Here is a 27246-nt window from a genome sequence, read left to right on the forward strand (position 1 = left end):
AGTACAACACTTGTTTAATGTCGCCGGTAGAATTCTCGCAAAAATAAGCCAATAAGACGGAATGCAAGAGTATTCTTTTTTGCGATTCTTCGAGTCGTGCGACGAATCGCATTTCAACGCAAAAAATATGAATTTAAATGGGTGAGGAATGAAAAACGCAAAGTCGTAATAAAGTGTGCCGGTCGTTCACCCTTCGTCCGCATTGTTTCTCTGTACATGTGCAAGTATCTGCAGCCGATCATTTCACCTGCCGTTGTACTTGGCTTTCCCACATCATTTATAACCGTTTTAAAACTTTTACAAAATACGTGTGATAATTTCACCGGATAATCACCAAGTGTCCCGACTTTGATACGCGCGGATTTCACATTTATTTTTTGCCAAGAAAAGGTGCTTTTAAAGTGGAATTACAAATATTACATATTATTAATTGTAAAATGTTCCGATGTTTCGATTGCTGCAATTACAGTCCGGGAAGGAGGACGAAAAATATGATGACAGTGTAATTGGAGCAATGAAAGAGACGCGGCGTGTTGCAGGAAGACGTTGCGTGATTCGAAGAGTCGAAACGAAACGAGACTTGCGAACGGTTTATTTATTTTTTTTTTTTCATCATTTTACCTCTTCTCAACTACTTTCACCTGCAGTTCCTCCACCCGGAAATTCACAAGAAGGAAAAGGAACTGCGGCTGCCCTGAAGTCGTTTGGCTTCGCTACGCGGTTTAAACTTCTCCTCAGTAGGGTGTGAATTTTTTATTTATGGAAAAGTTTCACCGAGAAATGCATCGCGCATGCAGACGACGTGCGATATTCGCGTTTATATACGTTATTCTCAAATCGTTGGGAAATTTATCTGCCTTTAATTATCGATTGTTCTCACTTACGCAACGCCAATTCATTAACCATTCCAGAATATAATTAGGTATTTTCGCATCTCATTAGGCTCGATGAGACTTATGGTATCTTTTTTTTTCATGTCTACTATAACGCAGACGGGGAATCGATTCGTTTAGATATTTACGAGAAAACAATTGCTGATGGATCGATCGATACATAATTCAAGATCCGAGATATCAGATTAGATTGGAACTCGAATGCAGAGGATTTGTCGATGACGATGATAAAGCTACAACAACTATCTTCAAGAGCGCCTCGAGAGATGAGAGAAAAATTCGTCTTATTCTTGCATTCGATACTTCAAGTCATCGGTAATTTTCGAAATCCAAACAACGCAATGTAATCTTTTCAATCTTATTAGATCATCGGATTTCGGTACGTATACGCTGTTTACTTGATCGTAAGCAGGTAAAATTGCTTAATAAAGTCAATTGAAGCCCGCTGATTTGTCGAAAGATTATGTCATCAATTGCTCTTATCTCTACATAGAGATAAAGAACGCATAATAAAAAGTAAACCTAAATCTTTAATACCATTCGAGACGTGTGCCTATGAAAAAGTCGTATTTAATCAACTAGTATAATTTGAATGCTTAGGATGATAACCTGAGTTTATCGAATCAGCGAGTCCCACGCATAAAACAAAACATCGCGAATACTACGCAACGCTGAAAGTAATTTTCACATTAATGAACACAGTTTGTCTATTGCACGCGTAACTTCTTGGCAAACAAAATTTAACAATTACATAGTTTAATAACGTGGAAAACGGACTTAACCTAAGAATTAAATCGTGGAATTGCTGTCAGATTTGACAATTATACACCTCGATATAACGTCTGCATGTGACGTGCACTAATCCAGAAATATCAAGCTTACAACTAGAGAAGAGAAATTAATTTCACGGACACTGTACAATATTGCATGTATATTGTATAGTTTAGTTGTAATATTATCTAGGAATGCGGAATAAGAAGAAACTTACAACACGGTACGTGAAGATACATAAAGTATGGAATTTCGCAAATAAACTAAAGACGAGTGAACAAATAAAGACAGTACAAAGTCGATCTTACGGGTATCATCAGCGGTGGTAAGGATTTCAATTTCACGGTCTCTCACGGTGAATTTGTGGTGTTGAGAAACTCGGAGCTCGCTCGGTAATTAGCGAGTATAAAGATACCTACCTTACCGCTAGAACATACCAGCATGTCTGCACGATCGATCGATTTACCGAGCAGCAAGATCGGTTGAGCCGACGTCTGGTTTGAATTCCAATTAATACCGACTGTGCAAATATCGCGGGAGATAATCGCCCAGCTGCGGCCTCATTTCGAGAGAAGGCGTTAACTCGAGTCAACGATCGTAGAGATCGGAACACGTGGACCCAACTTCTAGTCGCTTCTGAGCTCCGGATTTGCGCGCGAAATACGAATTCAGGAAACATTCAAAAGAGTTTCTTCTATTTTTGCACGTGCAGATATTCTTTCGATGACTGCGATTGCTCCTGATCGAGACTTTATGACGACCGTTAAATTTTCCAGGCTTTGGGTGATGGAAAAAAGAATCGAACGAACCGAAGTTTCTTTGGATAAGAATCTGAGTACAAAAAAGTCCCGTTAAGCAAATCAAATTTGAGTTTGAAATCTAATTTATTACGTTGTACGGCTGCAAGTTGGGCTGAAATCGTACTTCGGAGGACAGTTTTTGTCTGCAAGTTTTTATAGTAGCAAAAATATGTCCCGTTTTTTTTTTTTTTTTATTTCCTCAATATTTGTTGCTATTTGTGAGAAGGAAGGGTTTCTTCTCGGTAGATAAGAAACGTGTTTGGTGTCAAAATAGAAATCTTGTCAGTGATATAATCGTACGATGTCGTTATCGGATTTAATCTTCATCGTTAGAATCATTGGATTTACTTCCTCTTAATATTCTGGAATGCGATAACGTATCATAGAAAAATAGGTTACCTAAAGAAAAGAATAGTCCGTGACCTTCGTATCAGTGAAAACATAGTGATAACAAAAAAAAAAAAAACGAAAAAGAAGTACACTGCAGCCGATTGACAGTCGTTATCTTATCCCTTAGTTAGCAAAGGGTAAAAGCTTTCTCACTGCTTATCTGAAGATTGTTTTTTTTTTTTTTTTTAATAATTTGTCAGAAAACATTCTCATAGAACAAATAAATACTGAGAACAAACTGTAAATATTGTGATGAGGTGTGAATGACTTCATAAATCCGTTGGATCGATTACTTCTGTAATGAGATTAGGTATAAATAGGTAGGCAAAAATTGTTTTGACAGGCTTAAAACAAAAACGGTGGTCCGATTCTATTTCCTAAAAACGATTGTCATCTACGCAGATATTGCTTTCAATAACGGGGCTACCATTTTTCCACTCCATGAGAAAGAACTGAACAGCGAAAATCATTACTAATTTCATCAAGTCATACGACATTAAGGTGGTTTCAAGGCGAAGTGCAGATGAACTTTTAGGCGTTAATTACCTAAGACATCAAGCAAATCCTGAAACAAATTAATCATCTAACGAAGATGCAAATTTCTCAGCGAATTCGTGCCTTTCGTGAATTATTTGAAAAATATTCACGAGTCTGCAAATTTATTTTTCAATTTGCAAGCTCGCGCTACTACGAATGTTGACCAATGTACGTCGTTCAGTATTCCCAGTATGTGCAAAACGTATAGATATTCATATAGGGCATCCCACGCCAATTCGGCAAAAGACTGACCATGAAATTTTTTAATTTTACCAAGTAAAAGCTCGCGACAAATTTTCGAATTGTTTTTTTATCACTCGTCTTTACCTTATGACTTTTTAAACCCATCGCAAAACCACCGAAATCGATTCTTATGAAACATAAAAAAAAAAACATTCGGTATCTGAAATGAAACATTTTCATTCAACAAGCGGAGTGGAACCCCGTTTTTTTTCACTTCAATTTATTGTTTTCTTTTCACACGTGTTAAAAATCTATTACAATACATAGCGTATCTCCGATTTAACGAATGTTTTTTTTTATTGGTTCTCTGGTTCTAAAACACACTCGCGTTTTGTTTCGTAATTTTGAAAAAGAAACGAGGTCCCACTTTGAATGTTTCATTTCGGAAAACAAATGTTTGTTGTTTTTTTTTTTTTTCTTAAAAATCAATTTAGGTGTTTTTGTGACGGGTTTAAAAAATCACAGGATAAAAAAGACGAGCGATGGGAAAAAAATTGAAAAAGTTCTTTGAAAGCTTTTCGGAGGTCGTACTAACGCAGGATCCTTCCAAATCCTTGGTGAATTTAACGAATGTCACGGTCAACCGTTCACTGAGTTCGCGTGGAAATGCCCCATATATTATACACGTAAAGGTAGTCACGTGTTATACATACACATGGAAGTTCGACTATTATTAAATCGTGGTCTGAATCATCCGAGGAATGCCATATAGCGAATCATGCGAGTAGGTATGTAATACGATAAATACGGAAGTACCACCAGGTTCTAAACGAGCAACAGCTTTGCAGTATGAGATCAGAACTCGCGGACAAAACCTGTCGTTCAATCCTATTTCGTATATCCATATGCGGGAGAATTATGAGTACGACATATTTTTCGATGCGTAGGGCCGTTGATAAATAATTTAAAATAACACGTTCCTTGCCCTAAATTCATTCAACGCTTCTTTTTTCCCAAAACAGTTTCGGCACGTTATTGGCATAACAAACTTCGGTGAGGATTGTTGCGTGCAAATTTGATATCAATTTTATCATCGTTGGTAAAATTAATATGCATCTTCGTAATTTTTGATCAGATTTTATTCTCCTTGTTTGCAATAACGATCTAATTTATGCGATTTTTTACGACCTCTTTATTGTGGGACCAGTCTCGAGTGAAAAAAAAAAGAATGTGATCTACGTTCATCAGTCCAACCGTCAAGTTAACTAATTAATTTAAGTTAACAGTTAAACCGGATTTTGGATTTTCCCATAATTTAACCGTCCAGAATTAGAAAAGCGTGCTTCAGAGTGTTGGAATTGTAAACTTTCCAATATTCACATGATTTCGACACGTGAATTACGGCAAACGAGGCTTCTTTTTTTTTACCGCATCCGAGAGTCAATTAACGAGAAGAGACGAATCGACTGTATTGTATTCTATCAGGATGTAATTCCTAGCGATATTAAATAATACTCTTCCGTACGATGAGAATAAACTAATGGAAATCCGAAACCTAATTCACGCGACGACACGATTAGCGAAGTAAATATCGCAGCTCGTTGCGTAATCGCAAAAGTCTCTTTGGATTAGCTCACGCATTATAATCGAGAAAGAAACGATCATCAACGATGAGGATGAAATCAATATTTGTCCGAGAATCACGGTTCTTTTCGATTTTGGCGAGCAAGGAATCGCCTCCTTTTCACGCTATTTCAACGAATACATATTCGTATAACTTTGGCATTATTTTCTACGCTGGTATATAACGGCAGATATCTTGAAAAGTAACACATGTGGTTTGCCTAACGATTTAGTTACACAAACCGGGTACAAGGTGCATACATAGGAATTAATGTTTACCATCGTCAATTGACACAAGTGGTGAACTACCTCGCCACCCTGCAGGTGTGAGGATGAAAATTTGCACACGTGTTAAGTGATCGAGCACGTTGTACGCTTCTTGCTGCCTTATCTCAAAAGTTTACCGAGGAACTCGACGACGTATCCATGAATCAAAATTTAGCTGCGTATTTAGCTGCGTAACTACACGCCTGAGGTAAGTCAAGATAATCGCGAGCATTCTATTTTCTAAGTCTTATCAACGGTATTCGAGTTTCATTGCCACGTATTTTCTTTCTTTCGTTTAGAGGCTGGGGGAGGGGGGAGATTGGACGGTCTGACATCGTACCTATTTTGAGGAGTTTTTTTTTTTTTTTTTTTTTTCAAGAAAATGAAAACCCTTGGAGCAATTTCAGTTTGAGGGCTTTATTATTTATGGTTTCAAGAATATTTTGGAGTTTTCATCGTTGAAATTAATAAGAAAATGGCGGCACGGAGCGTATAAGTAACGAACGACTGCGAGCTCGAATGCTTTTGCATCATCACTGTCCAATTTGTAACGGATGGAACAAATTTTTCGAGTTGAAGAAAAAAAAAAAAACGCCTTTCCGAGTTCGACCTCGTAACCCAAGTTTTGAAAGAAACAATTTTTTTCGAATGTATACGATGGCGAAGAATAAAATTCATTTTTCAACCAACAAATTGTTTAAGATATGTTTATAAAAAAAAAAAGATTGGACTGAAATTCAAATATTTAGCCACGAGCTCGAATCGATAAACAAATTTTAAAGATCGTGTCAAAATTTCAATTTCATTTTCGATCGGATAAAAATTGACCGAGGAATCTGCGCCACCGGATTGTAAACCTGGTCGTTCGCTATACTTTTACGAGCCGTGCCGCCATTTTTTTATCAATTTCAATGAAAAAATTCGAAAATGTTGTTGAAACTATAAATAATAACCCCTCAAACTCATATTGCACTGAGCGTTTAAAAAAAGAAAAAAAATTCCTAAAAATTATAGGTATGATTTTAGACCGTACAAGCTGCTCTTTTATTAACAATCGAGTTCCTCTTCCCCTAAAAACGAAACATTCCCACCGCATAACGCGTACCCGGAATCCACCAGCCAATAATTTTCGCGTATTTTCGCACTCCTGGAGGCTCGATTCGAGTCTATAGCGACACGTATTGACGTTAGATAACTTCGGGGGAATTAGTCACTGAAACCGAAACCGTTAACACCTTGGATTATCCGGCGATTTCACCCCCCCACGAAAGTACAAGTTGATAAGGTTTGCACGCGTCAGTTTGCCGTATCTGCTGCATTATCTCTTGGTGATTAGAGGCCAAGGTTTACATAAATTTTCGGACAGTAACGCGCGCAGTTTCATCAGCCTTAGGATCCTGAAGAAGTTTATACCGATACGAAGACGATTTCACTTTCGGATTGTGCGGTTTGAAGTTGGAGTGCTACTGCAAATTCACTCGCGAAATTTCACCAGACGCTAGTCGTTATCTGCTTAGCTGAAATAATTCGAGAGATTGTAAATTTTTTCAACTTGCCGACGGCTTTTAAACGTAAAGTGAGATAACAAAGGTCGTCTGTTACTCTGTCGCTTCGAACTTTGTGGATTTTACGATAAAGTGAGTTCACGTTTTTCTGTTTGTTTATCCTGACTTTGTTGAAGACAGAAAAACGTCAAAGTCATTATTGCCCAATGGCTTAGTTTCTCAAAATACTTCTTTTTTTTTTCACGCCTACTTTCCGTCATTTATTATCGCGCGTCTGATCTGGCTGGCTTAAAATTTACTAAACGCTTCTTTTTGCAAAAACATTTATTTCATTCAATTTTCCTCATCAATTTCAAGATTGTCTTTTGTTTGATAAATATTCATAGTTTCCTTGTATCTTCGCGAACAATCGATTCGTGCCTTACGAAAAAAAAAAAAAAAACGCTCCAGTCTAATCGCAAAGTTTTTCAAGTCTCACTGTGAGAGCAACTCTAAGAAATTATGTTAAATTTTCAACTCTTTGAACAGAGATTTCTTCATTCACCATCTATACTTTCGTTAATTGGATATCTCGTGACTTCAACGATTTCATTGTTCTCGACTACTGACTACCAGACTGCGATATCTTTTCTGTTCCTCTCTTTTAATCCGTGCCCAAAAGAAAAAAGTAACTGTCTGCAATGTACAATCACTTCGATCCTTTTCGATAATTTCTTAGATCATCTGATGCATGGATCATAATTTTATCGCCTGCAAAGCGAGATGCACGAGTTGAAAAAGCTTTCGCGCTTGATAATCGTCGCATGTTATCTAAATATGTAAAATGACAAATCGCCTGAAGCACCTCTTCAAAACCTGAAAAGTTATGTTTCAATCTAATAAGTTTTTTTTTTCTCTAAGATTTCTATCTCACCCCGTCAGGCTTGCTAGATCAGACCGAAGGTATGACCGTGTTAGATAATTGACAACGATAGAGATTCTGCGGAAAATAAGACAGATGCTAATATTTCTCAGCTTTTCGTTTCGTCTTAATGATTTAAAAATGAAAATGTCTGGTATTTTTAGTACGCAGGATTGTTCTCGGTGAATATTAAGATTCGAGATTCGCCCGGGCGGAGGTTTCGCCATTCCGGAAGTTCCAAAGAGGCTACTAACATGGTGCACATCATCGAGCATCACCGCAAAAGTAATTATAAACCAACAACGCAGTAAATACAGATCGTATTTAAAGTGAAATTGCAATCGCTTTTTTTTATTATTATTATTATTCATAATCATTACGTTGATTGAGAATTATGCGATACATCTCAATTTTTGACAGCTGCTTTGCTTTCATTATCGCTTTTTAATCCCCTGGCAATAAATTGAAAGTAGAAGAAAAGAAATTTAAAATGGCAGCGAAATTTGGGCTATGTTATCAATATTACAGCGTTATACATATAAACTGTAGATCGATAAAAAATGAAGTCATATTATACAAAGAAAAGATATTTCTTTGGGCTTGAAGTGATATTCATTTCGACTGTCAGCTGATAAATCTTCAACACACTCGGCACACTTGGCTTGAACGATAATTTATCATTATATTCTGACTAAATTTGTTCAGTTGATTCAAAAAATTCTATTCTTACGTGTAATTCAATGTTTACGTCCGTACACGAGATAGATTTCATAGAAGAAAATATCTGGCTGCTGGAAATTAAAAGCTACGAAAACACAAATTTTTGGTGACCGAGATTCGTGCACTTGATGTATAATAAATCGTAGTTGTCCTGTATATCAGTCGTAGTGTAAAATATCCGTCTGCCTTGCTTGTACATTTGGGGCAGACGGTTTCATTTCTGTAAATATTGCAAATCAACATTTTCTTATATTCCTAATTTTCACAGCAGTATTGGAACCGTCAAAGCATATATACAGGCAAATGGAAATGTGTGGGAGAATTTTTCATTGTAGAAACTAAACGATCTGGGACAATGATGAATTTTCATCACATCACGGTATCGTACACATTCAGACCAGCAGTGAGCCACACATTTTTAGCAACGCGTAGAAGTATTGATAACATTTGGCATCGAATTCCACGAAATCGCGAATTTTGTTTACTTTATCTTCTATATTCGTGATTCTTTTGCAACAGCCTAATTACGCATCAACTTACCCTTTGACATTTTGATGTTATCAACGAAGTGACAAAACAAAAAAAGAAGAAAAAAGATAAATACGTGAATACATGCAAGATAAGAAGTACAATTATTTATTTACAACAACAAGTTGTAATTTAGAATCTAATCTATGACGAGTTGTACGATTTATATACGCTGCGTTTTATCTGTCAAGTGCATCATCATTAAACTATAACTTAAAAAACATATAACATTTCAAATAGAACACGATTTCCCCGCCTTTTGTGTCATAAATCTCATAAAAACAAGTTTAAATTACATTCTCTTACAATTAGCCGTGTAACCATACAATTATGTACGACAACCTAACACGTGAAAATTTTGATATACCGTTTTCGATCACTCGGCCCTTCCGCCTGTTTTAAAATTCGGTCAATGTCGAAGCTGAAACGGTATGGGAAAGGTTTTCTGCATGTCATCGCTTCAGAAACGATCAATGATTATTATTCATTTATTCACAAGGCTCTGAACAGGAAGTGCAGACCAGAAAATATGGAAAAAGAAATTGCATCTGCTCCAAGAAAGTCGTTTTTTTTTTCTTCCACGATCGTCGGAACTTCCTCACCGACGTATCGATAATTAATTTGTAGCCACCGAACCGCACTCATTGTAAAACCGTCGACCCGATTGCACGAGGCCGATACTCGATAACTTCCTGACGAGCTCGATTCCGAGTAAATATTCTCGATACACCTAACTATCGAACTTTGACACGGTTGCGTAATGTGTAAGCATACGATTGCGGCCAGAAGCGTATTATATTATAACATGTAGACGACCTTCGCACTCTCGTGGACATTCCGATGTCCGAGATGAAATTTTACGATCGGAAATAAAAGGGGCAGGAGATGAGAAAAGACTTTTCGCTCGTGTTGTTTGACTATTTATTGCCAGAAATCCAGGCTCACTTGAGTACTTATGCGAATGACTCGACGTGTCGGAAAAGGCTCGAGATAAGAACCAGTCGGTCGGAAGTGAGCGGGTAAATTTTGTCGTGGAATCTAGCAGCCGTAATAAACGAGATGCGATTAAAGCGAAACAGTTCAGTACGCCATATTTTGCACGCGCGGAAAGGTCGGAGCTCTGTTAAAAATGTATGCTCAGTGCGCTCGGGTTATCTGATTACTGATTTTTGCAATTTTTTTTTTCTTTCTATTCTTCTCGCAAATGTGCCTGCAAGCGTGGTCTAAATCATTCAGTCACATTCGTATGTGCAGTACAGTGTAGTGTGCGTATATCTAGTGTATTGCAACAATGTTACATTGCGGAAGAATACAGGACTTTTTTAAACGGTTATAGAAGTGATTTTTCGTTGATTTTATTCATGATATACGGTGGCTGGCGCCTCCGGGACGATGGATAGGTTTGTTTATTACATTCGGATGCAAAAAACAAAAAAAAAAAAAAAAACAAATGGAATAAATTATCGAAACCGAGCCCCCATCTTCCCGTTGCTGGATAATACTAACCTTGGAATTCAACGTCACGGTGCGCCGTGCCTCCTGGCTGCTCGTGTGCGTCTCTTTCGTATCTAATCCTAATGAGGATAAAAAGAGAGAGGAAAGGAAAAAAACGCAGGCAAACAAGAGAGAGAGAGAGGGAAACTAATCGAGGCGACGGATAGAAGAAGAAGAAGAATGAAAATAAAAAAAATAAAGAAAAGGAACACAACTAAACAACAAGAAACAGCGTCAAGTTATCGTGACGTTCGTCTACCTGACTTATAAATAAAACTGTCGACTTAACTAACCTCCGACTGATTTCGTTGGCGGTGTTCATTGGCTCGGCCGACGTGCCTCCTCAGTTTATTATTATTGTACAATCTCTTCGGACCTGTGCACGCGTGTGATCACGTATATGGGTAGGTGTACCGAAACAGATACACGTGCGAAACATACCAACGTCGTCAAATTTTCGCACGTAGGTTTACGTAAATATATTATGTACATACATGTGTATATATATATATATGTATATATGTAACTCGCGTCGGCTAATTTTTTTGCAGCTTCAAATATACGCATATCCTTTTGCAAAAGTAATATCAAACTGCGCATGATTCTCTCATTAGTCCGTAGTCCGTTTGGTATTGAGTAAAGCCGCGTTGTTGTTCAAATAGGACCGCTAACAAAAAATTCACACACATGTTCTGTTTTGTCTGTTTACACTTAAATTATATCTTATTGACGTGATTTTTCTCCCTACATACGCAGTCAACTTCTTATCTATCTCACGATCCAATGATAGGTATAGTACTATGAAATTTTCGAAACTAGGCGAAGGTCGGATTCATTCCTATTTGGTCTAACTTAAGAACACCTTATTTACGATGTCACGGAATTTAAGCATAATTCAAACGCTTGTCAACGACTTTTTTTCGTTCGATTGTCACGATTAAAAAGTTGCAAATTTTCTCAAATATTCTTTCGATCGATTCATGATATACACGTTGTTTCAACGGTTGCTACACCGTCTATTTCGAACGAACTTATTTACGGCTATCCGTAGCACGGAAATGCTTATCAGTTGTGATTTCGCTCGCCCTGTCTCGACGTACCATTTTCCTACAAATTACCTCAAACTGAAACGTCAATCCGGCGATTGAAGAGTTGATCTGAATCAATAAATCAAGACTGACGTTTTATATTGTACCGAGACTCTATCTCGTGTCAGGCGTTGTTGTATCACTCGACGCTTGATCTTTGTGGCTTTTCTCCCTGATATCGCTAGGTGTTATATGCACATAATGTAGATAACATGCCGTACATTATATACGTGTGTGTACATTGCACCCGCGACACCGATCGATAATATTTTGCCTCATCAGCAGGGCGAGAATTTTGCAATGTTTTTTGCTTGTGTAATGCTCGGGAGTGAATTTCTCGTTAATTTCGACTTTTCTCGACTTGCGACTCACTAATTGGCACGTGATTAGACTTTTCTTTTTCATCCTCAGTATCTTATCGACGCCTATACATCGATCAAGTTGCATTACCCAATAAATGAAATACACCTCGTTATCGATTATTGCCAGATTTGGACGCCGAGTGGTAAGATTCTTATTGCGTTATTAGACGTGACGCTCTACGATACGATGAAAAATCTATTCGGCATCGTCACGTTTTAATTCACGTGAGACAAAGTTCGTCGTTATTAAAGTGCATCGTTGCGTAATTTTTTGCACGATCGGAAATTAAACGTTGGCTGGACGTTGCTAGAATGTCTGAGAAAGCGAATTGGAAGTATGGAATTTCGTACCTGCTACGCCTTATAAGTACGGTATTTCAAATTTGCGAATTAAAAAAATTGTCATTTTACGACGCTTGTGTGTAACGTGGCTACACAAATACACACCGCGAACGAAGCTATTAGTTGATATGCTCACACGTTTTAGAATCTTGGTGAAAGAAAAAAAAAAAACGATAAAAGAAGAAAGAAACTAGAAAACAAATAACGAATAACCGTCAAAGATCGGTTGAGCGTGTGAGTGAATGATGAAGAAAAAGAAAAACGATCAGTCAATTCTCCTACTTTACGTAATATGTTTGTCGAATTCCGAATGAACTAAATTAGCCAGTGACGTTAATTTCTAGAGATTTTTTTCCTACGTGGTGGCTGAAAAAATGTAAACAAACATTGCAGCCTCGACTTTTGTATAATTCAAGAAACTTCGCGCAAAACGTTTTTGCAAATGGTTTTTTTTTTTTTATCACTTTATAATTCGTACTCGGTTCCGATTGCGATTCATGCACCTGCGTGTGTACCGAGAATTATATTTTCAACCTTCGAAACCATGAACAGAGTTTAGAGAAAACCAGTTTCACCCAATTATCACCGAGCGCTTGAAGGGACAACAGCAATTCATGAATTAGTCATGAATTTTCAAAGGTTACGGATAAATCTCGAATCGACGTAACCGTGCAGTCAAGATTTTCATCTTCGTGTCTCTATCGGCATTGGAAAAATATTGTAATCGTGTCGCGCCTGCTTAGAAAAAAGTTACGCAGGCATTGGTAGAACGTTTAATTCGTACTCAATGCAGACTTTCACTTTTTATCACCTTTTCGACACGAATAAAGGGCCAGACGTTATACCTTTCGGCACCTTCTTGGCGAATTGGTCAGTTGAAATTCGGGGCTTAGCTTATTTCAAACTGAAGCAACGATCCAAAAGAGTGAGGGAGCTTATCGCGGTGTATTAATATTATTAACTACGCCATATTTTTTTTACACAATTAATCCTGAGGCTACGTTTGTTCGTAGCAACGGTTTACCGATTTTCGAATACAACAACTTTCTATTCAAGTTTATGATAGAAAAATTTAATCACTTAAATCGTCGTTCAGTCAGAATCCAGACAACTCGATTGATGAATTGGTTTATAGAAAACATAGAAATTTCAGTCGAAGCGTATTCGGTTTGTCTCGTAAAATAATATATGACATTGTACAAAACAAACTAAAGTCGTATTGACTAATCCGCTTGTACTTGAATAAAAAAATACGTTTGTATAATTCTATTATTCATTGCACGTATGATTTCAAGTTCACAAAATTCAAAGGGCTCAGGTATAAATATCTCTGAAGTTGCTTTTCATTATATCATTTTCATTTATACCAAAGATTCAGAAATAATATTAATTTCATAAAACTAGATACCGATTAGTTTTGTTTGCAATATGAGTAAAAAGCATCATTATAGTAGTTAAATCCGAGAAAGAATTATTTTTTCCAATTTGTGTTACGGTAAAATGTAAAAATATTTTTTTTCAAGAAATGTTAAACTCTGGTCCAACAGATGAACGTCTGTTTTCACGCAGCTCGCGTTTCTCCTATTCAAACGATGATTGACTTCATCGTATGGATATCAAATTTGAAAAACATAGTAGCTCAATCCTAGGTAAACAATATTCGTTTCCTTAATATACATATCGCTCGAAAATGTGCGTTACATTTAAATTAATGCATAGATCCTGTTGTTCCAACAAATGCGTAATAGCTTCGAAGTGAAAAAAAATTTCCTCGCTAGGTTTGACGACTTAATATCTTTCTTTGTACGCAGACGTATTTATATAAGCAACACTCAAACAAGGAAGGATCGTGCATTTAGTTATTTCATTTCGATTTAAAGTGACGATGATCGTCACTCGAGTGCGCGGATATAATCCGATCACTTATCGAGCTCATCGAATTAAATTCTTTTCCTTCCGTCGCAATAATTGCGGGGGAATAGGAGGATAAAGAAAATCAATTAACTAACAATCCTCGTTTTGAAAATATCATGCATTCGTTGTAAATCTTCAGATTGAGCGTGTTGAATTGTTCAAATGAAATCCAACCGTTCGGTCGAGATCTGAGAATCTAATCTGCCCCGATTATGGCTCTCAAGTGTTCAGATTGCATCTGAAATCGCGGGTCTCGACTAAAGCGTAAACAATAGTGATTTTGAATGAGGTATGGAGGGGGGACGACGGTTCGCCTTGTGAAAATATCGTCTCTGTACATAATAATACGTGCGTATAAAACACGTGGCTCACGTTACAAACGTACGTTCGCACAAATTTGTTACAATGTTGCATAAAGGCTCGGCGGTACAGATATCTAATTTTTGTTTTTTTCGTCGTTTCAAAACCGCGCGCGATTGATAGCGAAAAACAAATTTCTGGTTCACTGTATCGGCGAATGATGCCAGCCTGCTGTAATTCATCGCGTACGAAGTATTGCACAAATCATTTATTATATCTATACATATTGAAAATAAACGTCGGAGGGGAGCTCGGCAGCCGAGGCTTATCGTACGTACGCCGCGGCAGTTATGATAAAAGCATCAACCATTTGCCCATCATCACTCCCGGAGAGACAGAGCATGGCCCTGTTCTCGCGGTAGTCAGTAGGTGGTGCGAACTGGCTGGTATCAGTAGCGAAATAGCGGCAATAACTGCGGGCAAAGTTTCTTTTTTCATACCTCGGACGTCATCCCCCAATCGTCTAGGAAGACTGGAAATTTTTTGGCCGAAAGACGAACGGTACCAAATTACACTTCGTCGTCGTCCGAAGATCGGAGGGTTACAATTTTTAACCGACCATGTCCCGCCGGGGTTCTACCGAAGGTAAATATTTCCTCCTCATCGCCACGCGAAGAGAAAGAATTTGAATTTGTCAAACGCGGTGAAAGAGGAATGTGTTTTTTCTTCTTCTTCTTCTTATCCATTGCAAACAAATTAATGTCGTTTGATTCAACATAAGAGCGGATCCGTAAAATGATTTTCGAAATCGTATTTACTCGAATCAACGGTATATTTTTTTTGCCACATTGGGTAAATTGAGCATAAAAATTTTTATTCATCCTCTTTTCTTCTTTACTGTGTACGCAGATGCAATTTATTCTCGGCATCTTCCTGCCACATGTTTTACCTTCCGTCCGGTTATTGCTTTTTTTTTTTTTTTTTTGACAGACGCACACTTGCGGTGTATGCGTATACAATTAAAACAGTACACCCGTGACGTTTTCGATTATTGCAATTGGTCCCTCGAAATGTAATAGCGAGACTTACGGCCTGTGTTTGCACATAGGCGTTTACCTGCCGAGTTGTCTTTTTGTTTTTTTTTTTTTCCTTTTTTTACTCAGCTAACCAGAGTTCGTACATATTCGCACCGCATTCCGGCATTCTGCAGGCTGGCCTTTGCCGTGAGAACTCGAAGCGACCGACGACTCGCTACCGGCGTAGTCTAAAGTGGGAACTTTCGGCAAGTAGGTGTTCAAAGCCGAGGTGGTCGATCAGTCAGTCTGCAGTCGTCGGTCAGTAGGAGTGAAATTTTGTTGTCCGTGGGTTCAAAAATAACCGCGCACTATCCAGTTGGTGAAACTTACCGCGGAATTAGCCCGTGCCCGATTTTCTGGTAAAAGGCTAAGGTCTGTTCTGCCGGGTTTTCGCACGTTTGGTAACCGAGAGAAAAGAGAAAGAAATAATACAAATAAAACGTAGGCATAAACAGTTTTAAAAAGTTGGACTTGACTCGACGCCAAGTCGGGGTGAAGAACTTTGAAGAACGGCGCAAGCGCCGGGGAGTTTCGACCTCAACCCTGAACTTGCAGCGGTGGAGAAGAATTGAAAGAAAAATATTCGGATCGGTTCGCCTTTTGAATTTTTCTTAAAAATAAAACGGCATGGCGGAGAATCGGAATGTTCACAACGGGTCTCCTTATCATCGAACAACGTTCGGATCGCTGGAAACACCAGACAGTCAGAGCTTGCTCGAAGAATCCCAATCACGTAGGGTGATGTAATGTGTACTTTTTCGAGCTTAATTAACAACCGCAATCCAGCCTGCACGCTTTGCCGATCCCTTTCTTTCTTTGCTCGTGCCGCTCGCTGATCGATGCAGGTGGACGAGATGATGAAATTGAATTGAAAAAGAGCCCTTCGAACGATAAGGAGAAAAAATATGCTCTACCGTCCCACGATTTCATTTTTAGACTCCGTCACGTAACGAAGCGGCGAATTCGCGGCTTAGGATGGAATGAGAAAAAGGCCCGGCTATTTTTGTCCGAGATTTCACCGCGAGGTATAAAATTAGTCGCTTAATGTTCCGCACGAAGTAACGTATCGCTGATTCGCTCATATCAGGCATCCTCGGGCTAGATTCGCACGATATGCGATAATAACAATCATTGCAAGTGCATTTCGAAGACGCGCTCTGCATTCGTAACGACCAATTAGACAATTGGGTGATTTTCTTCGGGGAGAGGCGATAATTCTTCCCGCGTTTCCGTACGGCTAATGGATAGATTCCATTCGTACCTGTAAACACGCGCTGCATTCAGCATGATAATGTAATCGGGATTAACGATGCGTCTAACAATGCGACAACAATGCTGCACAGTCACTTGGTGTCATAACTGAAATGATAAGGCCATTAACGCTGACAGTGCATCTGACACAGGTTTTCGACTCAGGTGAATTGCAAATAATTCATTCATGTTTTGGGTATTATATTAAAATGAATAAATTTTTATTCCATACATCGAATAACGAGCAAAATCTTTGTTTGATACTTGTAAAGTTTGTTTTCGTTTTTTTTATTTTTACGTCGATAAACAAGCCTCGAAGTATAATCAGCACGTTGAAATAAAAAACAAACCGCATCGATAACGAAACTATTTCTTTCTTCGTTAGTAACGCGGACGTAATCAAAACTTGACATCTATAACCCAGCCTCTGAATGCGTGCTGATCGGTGCAATTTGTGACAAGTTGATATCTGGCCGTCGAATGTTTGAATTTGACAAATACAAGCAATCCCTGTATAAGCTACCCTTCGCCCGAATGATTCACTGTTTTCGAATTCAGCCTGACGGCCAAAAGTCCGCGGGCATCACGTTTGATGCGCGTCCGCCGCGTAACGGCGACGAAAAGAAGATTCCAGTCGAATTCGAATAGCCCTAGCCGTCGTCTCGTTCAGGTATACTTCGCCGGTGATGAAGAGACCAACCAGACGAGCAAGTCCCCCGGTTTACTGTACTTTTCCACGTTCCCCCTCTCCCCTCGCGAGTGGAAGCTGCATCGGCAGTGAAGTGGACCGGGTCCCAAAGGAAGGTGATGTATTGTTGCGAGGCTGCGAGTCTCACGGACATCCGGCAAAGGTTGCAGGTATGCCGACGTTCTCGCAGTGTTCTCTTCCCTACCATTTGTAATGCCCAGGCCAAACAGAGCCGTCAGCTCGACACGCTTCTATTTTATCCCCTCTTTTGCTCTCTTCATCGCGTGGAAAAGGTCTGGGATAGAGAGGAGTGGAAAAAAACCAGCGAGACGTTCACTTGCTTACCTTGTGGGGTACTCCGGAAACTTCGGTTCGGACAATGCCTAATATCCAAGATAACCGGGAGACGCCAGGATACCTCTCTCTGTCTCTCTTCTTCCCGGCATTGTACTGAATTAGGCTGGAAAAGATCGTTAATAGCTCTGCGATACGCCGAGGAGATCGTTCCAGGTCAAACGCGGTAACGGTCTTCTTAATTGCCATACCTAATTGCCTAAATGTTATCGCTAATTTTCCGAATACATTTTTCCGGACATGACACCACCGATTTTTATCCAAGAATTCAGATAGTTGTCATTGCCACTTGTGTTTACGCTGTTACAACATGTAGGGAAACGGAGCGTGTATTCTAGTCATGTAACGAATGTAAATTTTTATGTATTCGCGAATGCGGATGCGAATGCGAATATACGTTTTTAAATCTGGCGCCATTTCTCTATGACTAAAAGCTGACGATTGATTTTTAGCGCCGTTTGCATATTATTCCGGAAATTGCCGAGCTGATCCGAACTGATCGTGAGCTGATTTTTTGATTATTTTTAACGACGAATGGATAACGGTAACAAATTAATTTGAGGTTAGAGTGTGATTCAAACTTTTATAATAAAACTTCATCATCAAACCAATGTTTTTTGTCTTATTTAATATTATTTTCACATTATTTATGAGCGAAATATGAGGTATTCGTGACATTCACATTCGCAAAATACTCGCACGATTTTTCTGAATGCGGATGCGAATATTCGTTACATCACCAGTGCGTGCACTTACATGTTGCGGCGATATTAACATTTTTGTTACAGGCGAAAGAACGTCGTTTGAGAATAAGCTTACGATACAAATTATTGTGAACTATATTCGTCACATATGCGTATAAGATCATCAGTTTCGACGTTACTTTGTGCAGTAAGACACAGATGTTAACCATTGAAATGTAACATTTATAACATTGTTTCTATTCAGTTAATTTGTCTTGGCACTTGCAGTATAAACAATTGTAATTTTTGTTTACAACTTCTACATCTGCACAAGAAGAAACGTATGAATTGAAAACGAGCTAACGATCGGTATGACATTATTGCGATTGTAATATCAAAACGCGATTTGCCGCAGCTGAGGCAGCTGCATCAGATGCGTCAAATGCCAGGTTACATGATGCTGCGTTCATATCGCGAGGTGACTTTTGTTCAAGTATTTCGTCACGCTGCGCATGAAGTTTACATACCTATAGTGTATAATAAGTCAATACATGAACGTCGCAAGCGGATTCGGTTCGAATATCACTGGTCACGTGACCTCTTTTAACTGTATTGCGTCACAAGTTTTGAGTGCTTCTTAACGATCGGTTACACGGTAACTCAAACAAAATCTTACCGGTTTTTGAGTTGACGAATGTTCTTCGGATAACCCTCGCACTGGTACTCAAGACTTGATCGTCAAAAGAATACCGCAAACCCGTAATGAACTTTTCTACATCGCTGTATTTGAATTTAAATGGATTTGAGAAAACAATATGCGCCATGCGTACGACTGACAATGAGTCAACGTTGCGTTTTACATGGAAACGGAATTTTGGTTAGTTCGCAATATCTGACGGCAGGGAACATCTTTTTATCCAAAATTGACCACCGATTACAATTGCTAGAATCGGGGTTTGAGTAGAAATTATCAAAGGCGTTGCACTGCTGCACGTGCGGATGTTTTCAATGGGACAATCAAGCCAACTTTTTGTAGGAAATTTTTTTTATCTAGTCCGAGTTTAACTCGTAACGATTGGCTTGCACGCGAATAAAACGGAACCTACTAATCACAGAAGTACACAAATCTTGCTCAACCAATGGAATAGCTTTGCTAATCCCATGTATTTGTCAATTCTGTTCTCAGGGATCAAGCAGTTGCTGAAGGATGAGGCATCATGGTCGCAAACTCTGGTCGCGGGGCTGGCTGAGTTCTTGGGAACGGCAATCCTCATTTTCGTTGGTTGCATGGGCTGCGTTGGTTCCTTGACGGATATTCCTAACGCCCTTCAAACTGCCCTGACATTTGGATTTGCTGTCACGTGTGTCATCCAGGTATGGAAATTGTTATGTAATCGTCATTGTATGCTACCAGAGTGACAACTTTGATCGAAGTGTTGGAACAGGAAGTCGTCCTTGTTTTGCTTGTTGCTTAGAAGTAGAAGAATTGAATGATTCGTTAAACATTGCAATTACCACTTCACTATTAGTTTCCGATGATGGTATCATTTTGTCATCATCGTCCGAAGTATCTGTCTGAAGAAAACAGTCGAGAACTAAAGACAGTTAGAGGTAATTTTGCGTGGTTCTTTGAATACTCGGAATTTCAATTTTGCTACATTTTATATATTACGTTCGCGTAGAATGTCTACGAACAACAGGAAAACTTGGCTGTGCTTCGAAGAAAAGAAACTAATATTATTATCATGACTATTTCTTTAACGCCGTAGCGTTAACGCGGTACATAAAAATAATTCTTAAAATAAATAGTAGAAGAGAGAAATAAACAAACAAAAAATAATAATAAGAATCGAAGGACGAAAGAAATAGTTGAGTGAATATCCAACTGGATTACTGTGAGATCATACGGGTCACTTATTTATACTTGAATATGAGAATTGTACGTGTGCTTATACTTATTTTTCAATATTTCTGCACGATCCACTTTCATGTATTGCTTAAAATGCTTACGTGCCGTCGTATGATAAGTTAATCGGGGAAATCGCTGAAATTATTCATGGTTCATCGTCACGGTTGGTTTCAATAAAAATATCGAAAGCTTGTAACTAGTAGCTGGATTTCAATTAATCATTTGATAATTGTTTAATTTCCTTGATAGCGAAGTTGCATCGTTGCATTTCTCAACAAGCTTTTGTTCTTGAACTACCTTCATGAAATATGAAGTTATCCTTAACGGGGTTCAGACTTTGCAAGTTCACAGGGTTATCTCACGCACGCGCTCGCGTAACAACCGAGTCAAGATAATCTCGTTAATAAGGCACGCTTACGAACAGATGTTAATAAAATCATGAAAAGCTATCGCGATTTGTTTACGCAGTTAACGTAGTCAGTAATACCATTGTTTATAGAAACGGATCGCTGACGTGTTGTTTCATGTGTTCAATCTAAGTCGCAGCATTGTACAGAAGTAACTGTAGACTAGAAATTTTATAACAATAGATAATAAAGAATCAATGCTATTTGGGACAGAGTTATTGGATAGAAATTATGCATGGCTTAGGAATGTTCAATAGAAGATAACCGCACTCCGTTTCATGATTTTCGAAAGATGAATGGACAGCACAGAATGAGAACCTGTATTTGACTTGTGAAGGTAAAGCTTATACCGCGGGATGAACTCTGCAACTGTGCATTCGCGCTAACTGTTAGATAAATCATCGAGTCACCGATTCTCAACGTTGATTCTTGAGCGTAAACTTGGATTAATCACGTTTCCGCGTCAGTGTTACACCATTGGTGATATCAAGGTTCTCGAATGAAACACGCATGGCGTCCTGATGAATATAAGTTAATTGATTCGAAGAACCGGGCCAGTGGTGGCACTATAAAATGTTGACACCGTGTATTAAACGTTAAGTGTAACTTTTTATCGCGTTCAGCGAACTGTCACCGCTCATTCGGTCATCGCCTTCAAGAGTTCCTTTAATAATGAACAAGTCCTCCAAATTTCAGGATACTCTATAAGCTTCATGATTTTTTTTTTTTATTTGGCAGATCATCGGACACATTAGCGTCGCCCACATTAATCCTGCGGTGACGGTGAGTGCAGTTATACTGGGCCACAAATCTCTTCCCGCAGCTGCGGTCTACATACTAGCACAATTATCGGGTGCTGTAGTCGGATACGGAATGCTGAAGGTTAGTAGAGATCCTCATAAATAAGATGTTCCGAATTCCATATTTCCTTGATCCCAAGACATGCGCCAAGTGGATAGTTTGCATCGTTCTCTTGTTCAAGACAATCATGAAGACTACGTAAGGAGACCGATCTTCATGTAAACAAATAGCTACCTCAAAATAAGGTGGCAGTGAAAAATTTCTACAAATCAGATTGCAAGATCATCGATTAGTCGATTTTGGTCATCCCCGCAACCGATGAGACTTCGGTGCAAAAGGATTACCATCGACCCTGGTGGTACTAAAAATAAACCTGACGCGTACGATTACTGTGACAAGTTTTGTCAATTCATCCATTTGAGTTTTTGCTCTTTATTTATAGTCTCCTCTCCATGATCACGATGATCGAACATGCTTCTGATGACGTGGTCTGATGGTTTCTTTCCTAATAATGAACGTGGTCACTTTGCAGGCTATAACCCCTACTGAACTTCTGCACAACGGTGATGATACAAGTGCAAGTTCGTTTTGCGTGACCTTGATCCACACGAAAATATCGGTGATCCAGGGCCTTATAGTGGAGACAGTGACCACCGGAGTCCTGATCCTTCTCTGCTGCGCCTCTTGGGATCCCCGCAACGCGAGGAACAGCGACTCCACTCCAATCAAGTTTGGATTGACTGTCACCACGTTGTCGCTGTCGGGTGGACCTTACACCGGGTGCAGCATGAACCCAGCACGAACGTTCGGTCCTGCTCTTTGGAACAACGCGTGGAGCTCTCACTGGGTATACTGGCTGGGACCAATGGCTGGGTCCATTTTGGCCACCCTGGCCTACAAGACTCTGTTCTGGCCACGGAAACCAGCCGATAAAGACATACCAGAGGCTGCAGCGCTTAACTCCGTTGCAACTGAAAAACAGGAGGTGTGTTGAAATTACATGTATATAATGCTGAAATGTGAAACGTTCTGGTTTTCTTCGATACTGGTGAACTTGGATGAATAATGAATAAATGAGGCGTGCCCCGGGCTATTAACATGTGTGGTATATTCTTTGGTCTTTTCAGGTTAACTGAACCCAGACGGCCGTACAGTTTCTGACGGATCGCGATACGAAGATTAGACCCTTCGTATTGATTGTACTCGTCTGGTAATCTTACGAAACGTCGCTGTTCTGCATTCATATTAAGAGTTTTCGAATGCGGGAATGCAAGAAGAAAGATGGTGAAGGAGGAAGATAAAGAGGAGGACAAGGTTATCGGAGTATATGCTGGTGACTTCGAAGCGTTGAAATCAATACCAATGCTATCAGTGTGATACGTATGCCGTAAGCATTCGTGGATCAGACTAATTACAAATATGGAACGTATGTACATATTTTTGACAAAAATGAAAATATCGCTTGTTCGTATAATGTACAATTCAGAACGATGAAAATTCGCTTTATGATTGTTCTGCAAATCAACCGTGTCGTTCACAAATAGCTCGACAATCGGTCGATGATATATTAAATTGATAATGCGAATGCTCTGTATCTATAAATTGTAAAGTGTAAATTGGATTCGAAATTAAAATTCATTGCTTTATGTTGATGAAGTGAGACGAGGAAAAAGTCGACGGCAATAATTAGTTGTATTTAATGTATAAATTAACCACAAGTATCAAGCTTACTATTATGCTGGATCAACGTGTGTTTTGTCTGTAACTGCGTTATTAGTTTTCTTTTACAATTAGTCTTTTTTTTCTAATCATTCTGTAAATAAAGTAACCAAAGCTGTACATATCTAAATTTACACGTATCAGATACATATATATTTTATTTAAAACAAATGTACTGACATATATTGGTACAGCTGGGTGTTAAACAAGGTAACCAGTATCGTGTGAATCGTGTCGCTCCAATGCTTCTCAATTGTAAATTCTTTTCAAAAGTTGATTCGAGAAATCGATGGTTATTGGTTGTAAAAGTGAAAGGGATTACGTAATATCTTTCTTTTTTTTCCATCATCCCAGTAATCGTATGTAGACCAAGCACATACGTGCTCCACTGTATGTAATTTTATTATTGACAAACTAAAAATTCAAACCACTATACGTACTTCATGTATCGCTATACCTATGTTATTAATATTATTATACCATTATCACGTCCAGGTACTGTTAATTACTGTAATGTTATTATTACTTACTGGTGCAACAGTGATTAGAATTACGTAGCGTAGAAAGATATTATAACTGTTATGATAATTACTATCAATAATACTGTTGGTGTTGGTGTTATTATTATACCATTGTCAATTTCAAATACCAATGCTACAACTATCATAAAGACAACGATTATTATTATAATTTTGAACATTTGTTTAGAATTGAAAAAAAAATTTAGGGGTATTGGATGAACGTTCTGGTACTAGATATTCTCGACGACGGTGCATGAATTTCATAATGTGATGACTGTATAGGTGATTATTATTACAATAAATCGACATTAGTGATACTATTAATATGATTAGTATGTACTGCAACAAACGGTGTCTTATTCCCGAAAGTGTGAAACGAAAGGTACGATTTTGAAATATGTCGTGATAAGTAGAAGGAGTGTTTGACAATGAGAGCAGGAGTCGACTGACGATGGCATTCGATAATCGGTGGGTGAAATTTCTCACCCGCTGTTTGGTCCTAGTTCCTGACAGTCAATTCACTCGCTCAGCACTTGCATTGCATTCGAATCATACCCGGTTATGCAATTCGAAGTTCTTCTACAAGATATCGAGACACATTATATTATATATATTTAACCTAAGCCTATGCTCATAGGGAAATTTTATACTTTAATGTAGAATTGGCATAAGTATAATATTGCACGGTTAACAGATAACCCGAGACGAAATTTTAGACCTCATTAGGACCTCAAGAATATTTACGGAAAATTCCGAGTAAAAAATATTTCAATTGAACCTTAAAATTGTGCTAATCGTAAGGCCTGGTGCCCATGTCAGGGGCTTTAGTGAGATCCAAATTGGTTCTTATTCGATCCTCGTAAGTCGCAGTTGCAATATTCCTGGTTTAGATCTCTAAAAATAATGCTTGAGTTTTATTTTCTTGAGTTCCGCAGATTCGAGGTTCTATTGAAGTGTCATAGTGAGCTGTGAGGATCTGAAAAACGTTAATGAGATACAAATTCGAATCAAATCCGAGTTGTGAAGCAATAGAGTGTTAAGAGGCTTAACAGGGTTATAAAATTTCGACTCGGGAACCTAGAATGGTTCTAGAACGAGATACGTGATTTTAATATTAAGATTTTGTCAAGGTTAGGAAACAAATAAAAAACAATGTCCGACTATGTGATACGAAAATATAATTGAAACAATAATTCATGCATACCAGTATAATAGTGATTTTGAATCCCTCTTCAGCAATATGATGAGTTGACTACTTTCCGATTTTAGATCGAATCTGCGCTCTGTAAATCGTGGAAGCGCTGTTTTGATGATTGCTTTTTTCGCTGCATCTATGTCTGCTGTATTTATAGTATCAGTGTTGCTGACAACCGCGGATCATTTCCTGTTCCACAAAAATTACGTGTTCCACGAAAACTCCGTAGGTACCCATCTGTAGCATTGAGTAAGATTATAATTATTGTTACCCGTACCTTAACCCTGGTACTGTCATGTGAATTTTAAGCGTTTAACGCAATTGAATGGATCATTACTCGAGAGTGCTCTGATGTTCACTGGCGATATCCTCGAAACTCCCGTTCTCGTCTTCATCGGCTGCATAAGCTGATTTGGCGCGCTGTCAAGCACACCCTCCGTATGCAAGTTTCCATTATCTTCAGCTTTTCCATCGTCGTTGCTCTTACAGTTTGGAGTTTTCGATTTTTTCCCATCATTTATGCCTTTCTTCTTACTTGTTCACTGCAATGGAATGTATAAAATGCAGAATTGTCACGTTTTGGATAATTTGGCGAGAAAAATCGGACGGTGTCGTTTCGATGTTTGCAGTTCTATGAGCACATCAGTGGTCGTCATGTTAATCCATCAGTGACGATAGCTGCTGTGGTATTTGGCAAAACGACTATTTCCACAATGGGTATTTTCATACCAGGACACAGCATCGGATGTATTCTTGGCTATGGATTGTTGAGAGTGAGTACGATTCCCAATACTGTACAATATAGTGCAAGCTTTGAATCACCTCAGCAATCTTAAAAACAAGCTAATATTTTTCGTCGAATTACAATAGAGATGACTCGTTAAAAGAAACGCTTCTTTCGGAAACTCGAAGTTAGTGACACCCTACGGTTTCCGTCACGACAGGAGTCACCTCGCAACGCCCAAAACCTTGTGCGTTAGTCTGGTTGACAAGAACATATAAACCACCCAGGCTTTGGTTGTCTAATTGTAAGTCCGCCACTTGGATCTTAATACTCGTCTGCGACACTGTCTGAAATCGACGAGGTGAGTTCTGGGCTGGAAACATTTCCATCAAGTTTGATATAATAGTTTGGTTGCTGGTCCGGCCATGGTAATTGGACCTTGTTCCAGATGCAGTATGAATTCTGATCGATCTCTGGAACCCACGTTATGGATCAACGGTTAGAAAGACCATTGCGTCTCTTGGGTCAGACATACCATTAGGTCGACTTTGAGTGCTGTGAATTATTTTTTGTACTTAACGTTCATGAAGCCGGATGGCGACGAAGCCCATGCTAACGAAGCCTCCGAATTTGACTAACAATAAGTAGCTGGAAGTGATGCGGTTTGGAGACGAATAAAGGTGACTTCCATTACTGAGCGTTGCTTGAATCATTATTTTTTATTGAAATTCCTTGGAAAACATTTGATCTTCACAGAAGTCGATCGATAAATGGAGTGTGTTCCTGATCGGCGTTTCTACTAACTGGGCGGATAAGGAACGAGATTCGATATCGCTCATAACCCTGGGGGTATATCATTATTTTAATAAACGTCTACCCCTCGGGCGGCAATATCGGGTAATATTCGGTAATATTCGAGGGATGGGGGTACGAACGAATTCTCCTCTAGCCTCCAATATATATGGATTGGATCGATGATTGACTGTGCTTTTTCGAACAGGGTTTGGTTATTGACAGGGCTTTCATAACCATATCAGCTTTCCGAATACAAGCCCTTGTGCCTCTCAGGGTCCTCAGCTCCCCTCCTCTCGTTCAGGAAAATTATGATTGAAGATCTTGCTGGAAGCTCTGCAGCGCTGTTTGACAGTCAAACCTCACCTTTTTCCACCTGGTAGAGCGATACATTCCATTTTCAGTTTCATCAACACAAGTACCGCGTAATTATTCTTTCTCCTGTTTGTTTCTGTTTCCAATTTTGTGTTCCAAGTTCAGATGCTTCACGTACGAAAGAGTGTGGGAA

General features: G+C 38.8%; 1 protein-coding gene across 7 annotated transcripts in view; it reads left to right on the plus strand.

The window, feature by feature from the left end:
* The window catches only part of LOC124216751 (aquaporin AQPcic), a 39893-nt gene extending 14665 nt beyond the window's left edge, over positions 1-25228 (plus strand). For 2 of the 7 annotated variants that reach the window (XM_046621656.2, XM_046621652.2), the window contains 4 exons: positions 19857-20044; positions 21725-21868; positions 22320-22772; positions 22915-25228. In XM_046621656.2, the coding sequence (XP_046477612.1) occupies positions 19857-20044; positions 21725-21868; positions 22320-22772; positions 22915-22923 (794 nt within the window). In that variant the 3' untranslated portion in view covers positions 22924-25228. Of the gene's footprint in view, positions 1-8109; positions 8156-10358; positions 11017-14966; positions 15264-15848; positions 16428-19399; positions 19548-19856; positions 20045-21724; positions 21869-22319; positions 22773-22914 lie in introns of those variants that run through there. The other 5 variants (XM_046621657.2, XM_046621659.2, XM_046621658.2 and 2 more) reach the window with 5 other exon arrangements.
* The last annotated feature ends 2018 nt before the right edge of the window (positions 25229-27246 follow it).

Source organism: Neodiprion pinetum, chromosome 4, assembly GCF_021155775.2.
Source record: "Neodiprion pinetum isolate iyNeoPine1 chromosome 4, iyNeoPine1.2, whole genome shotgun sequence".
Taxonomy (NCBI): Eukaryota; Metazoa; Arthropoda; class Insecta; order Hymenoptera; family Diprionidae; genus Neodiprion; species Neodiprion pinetum.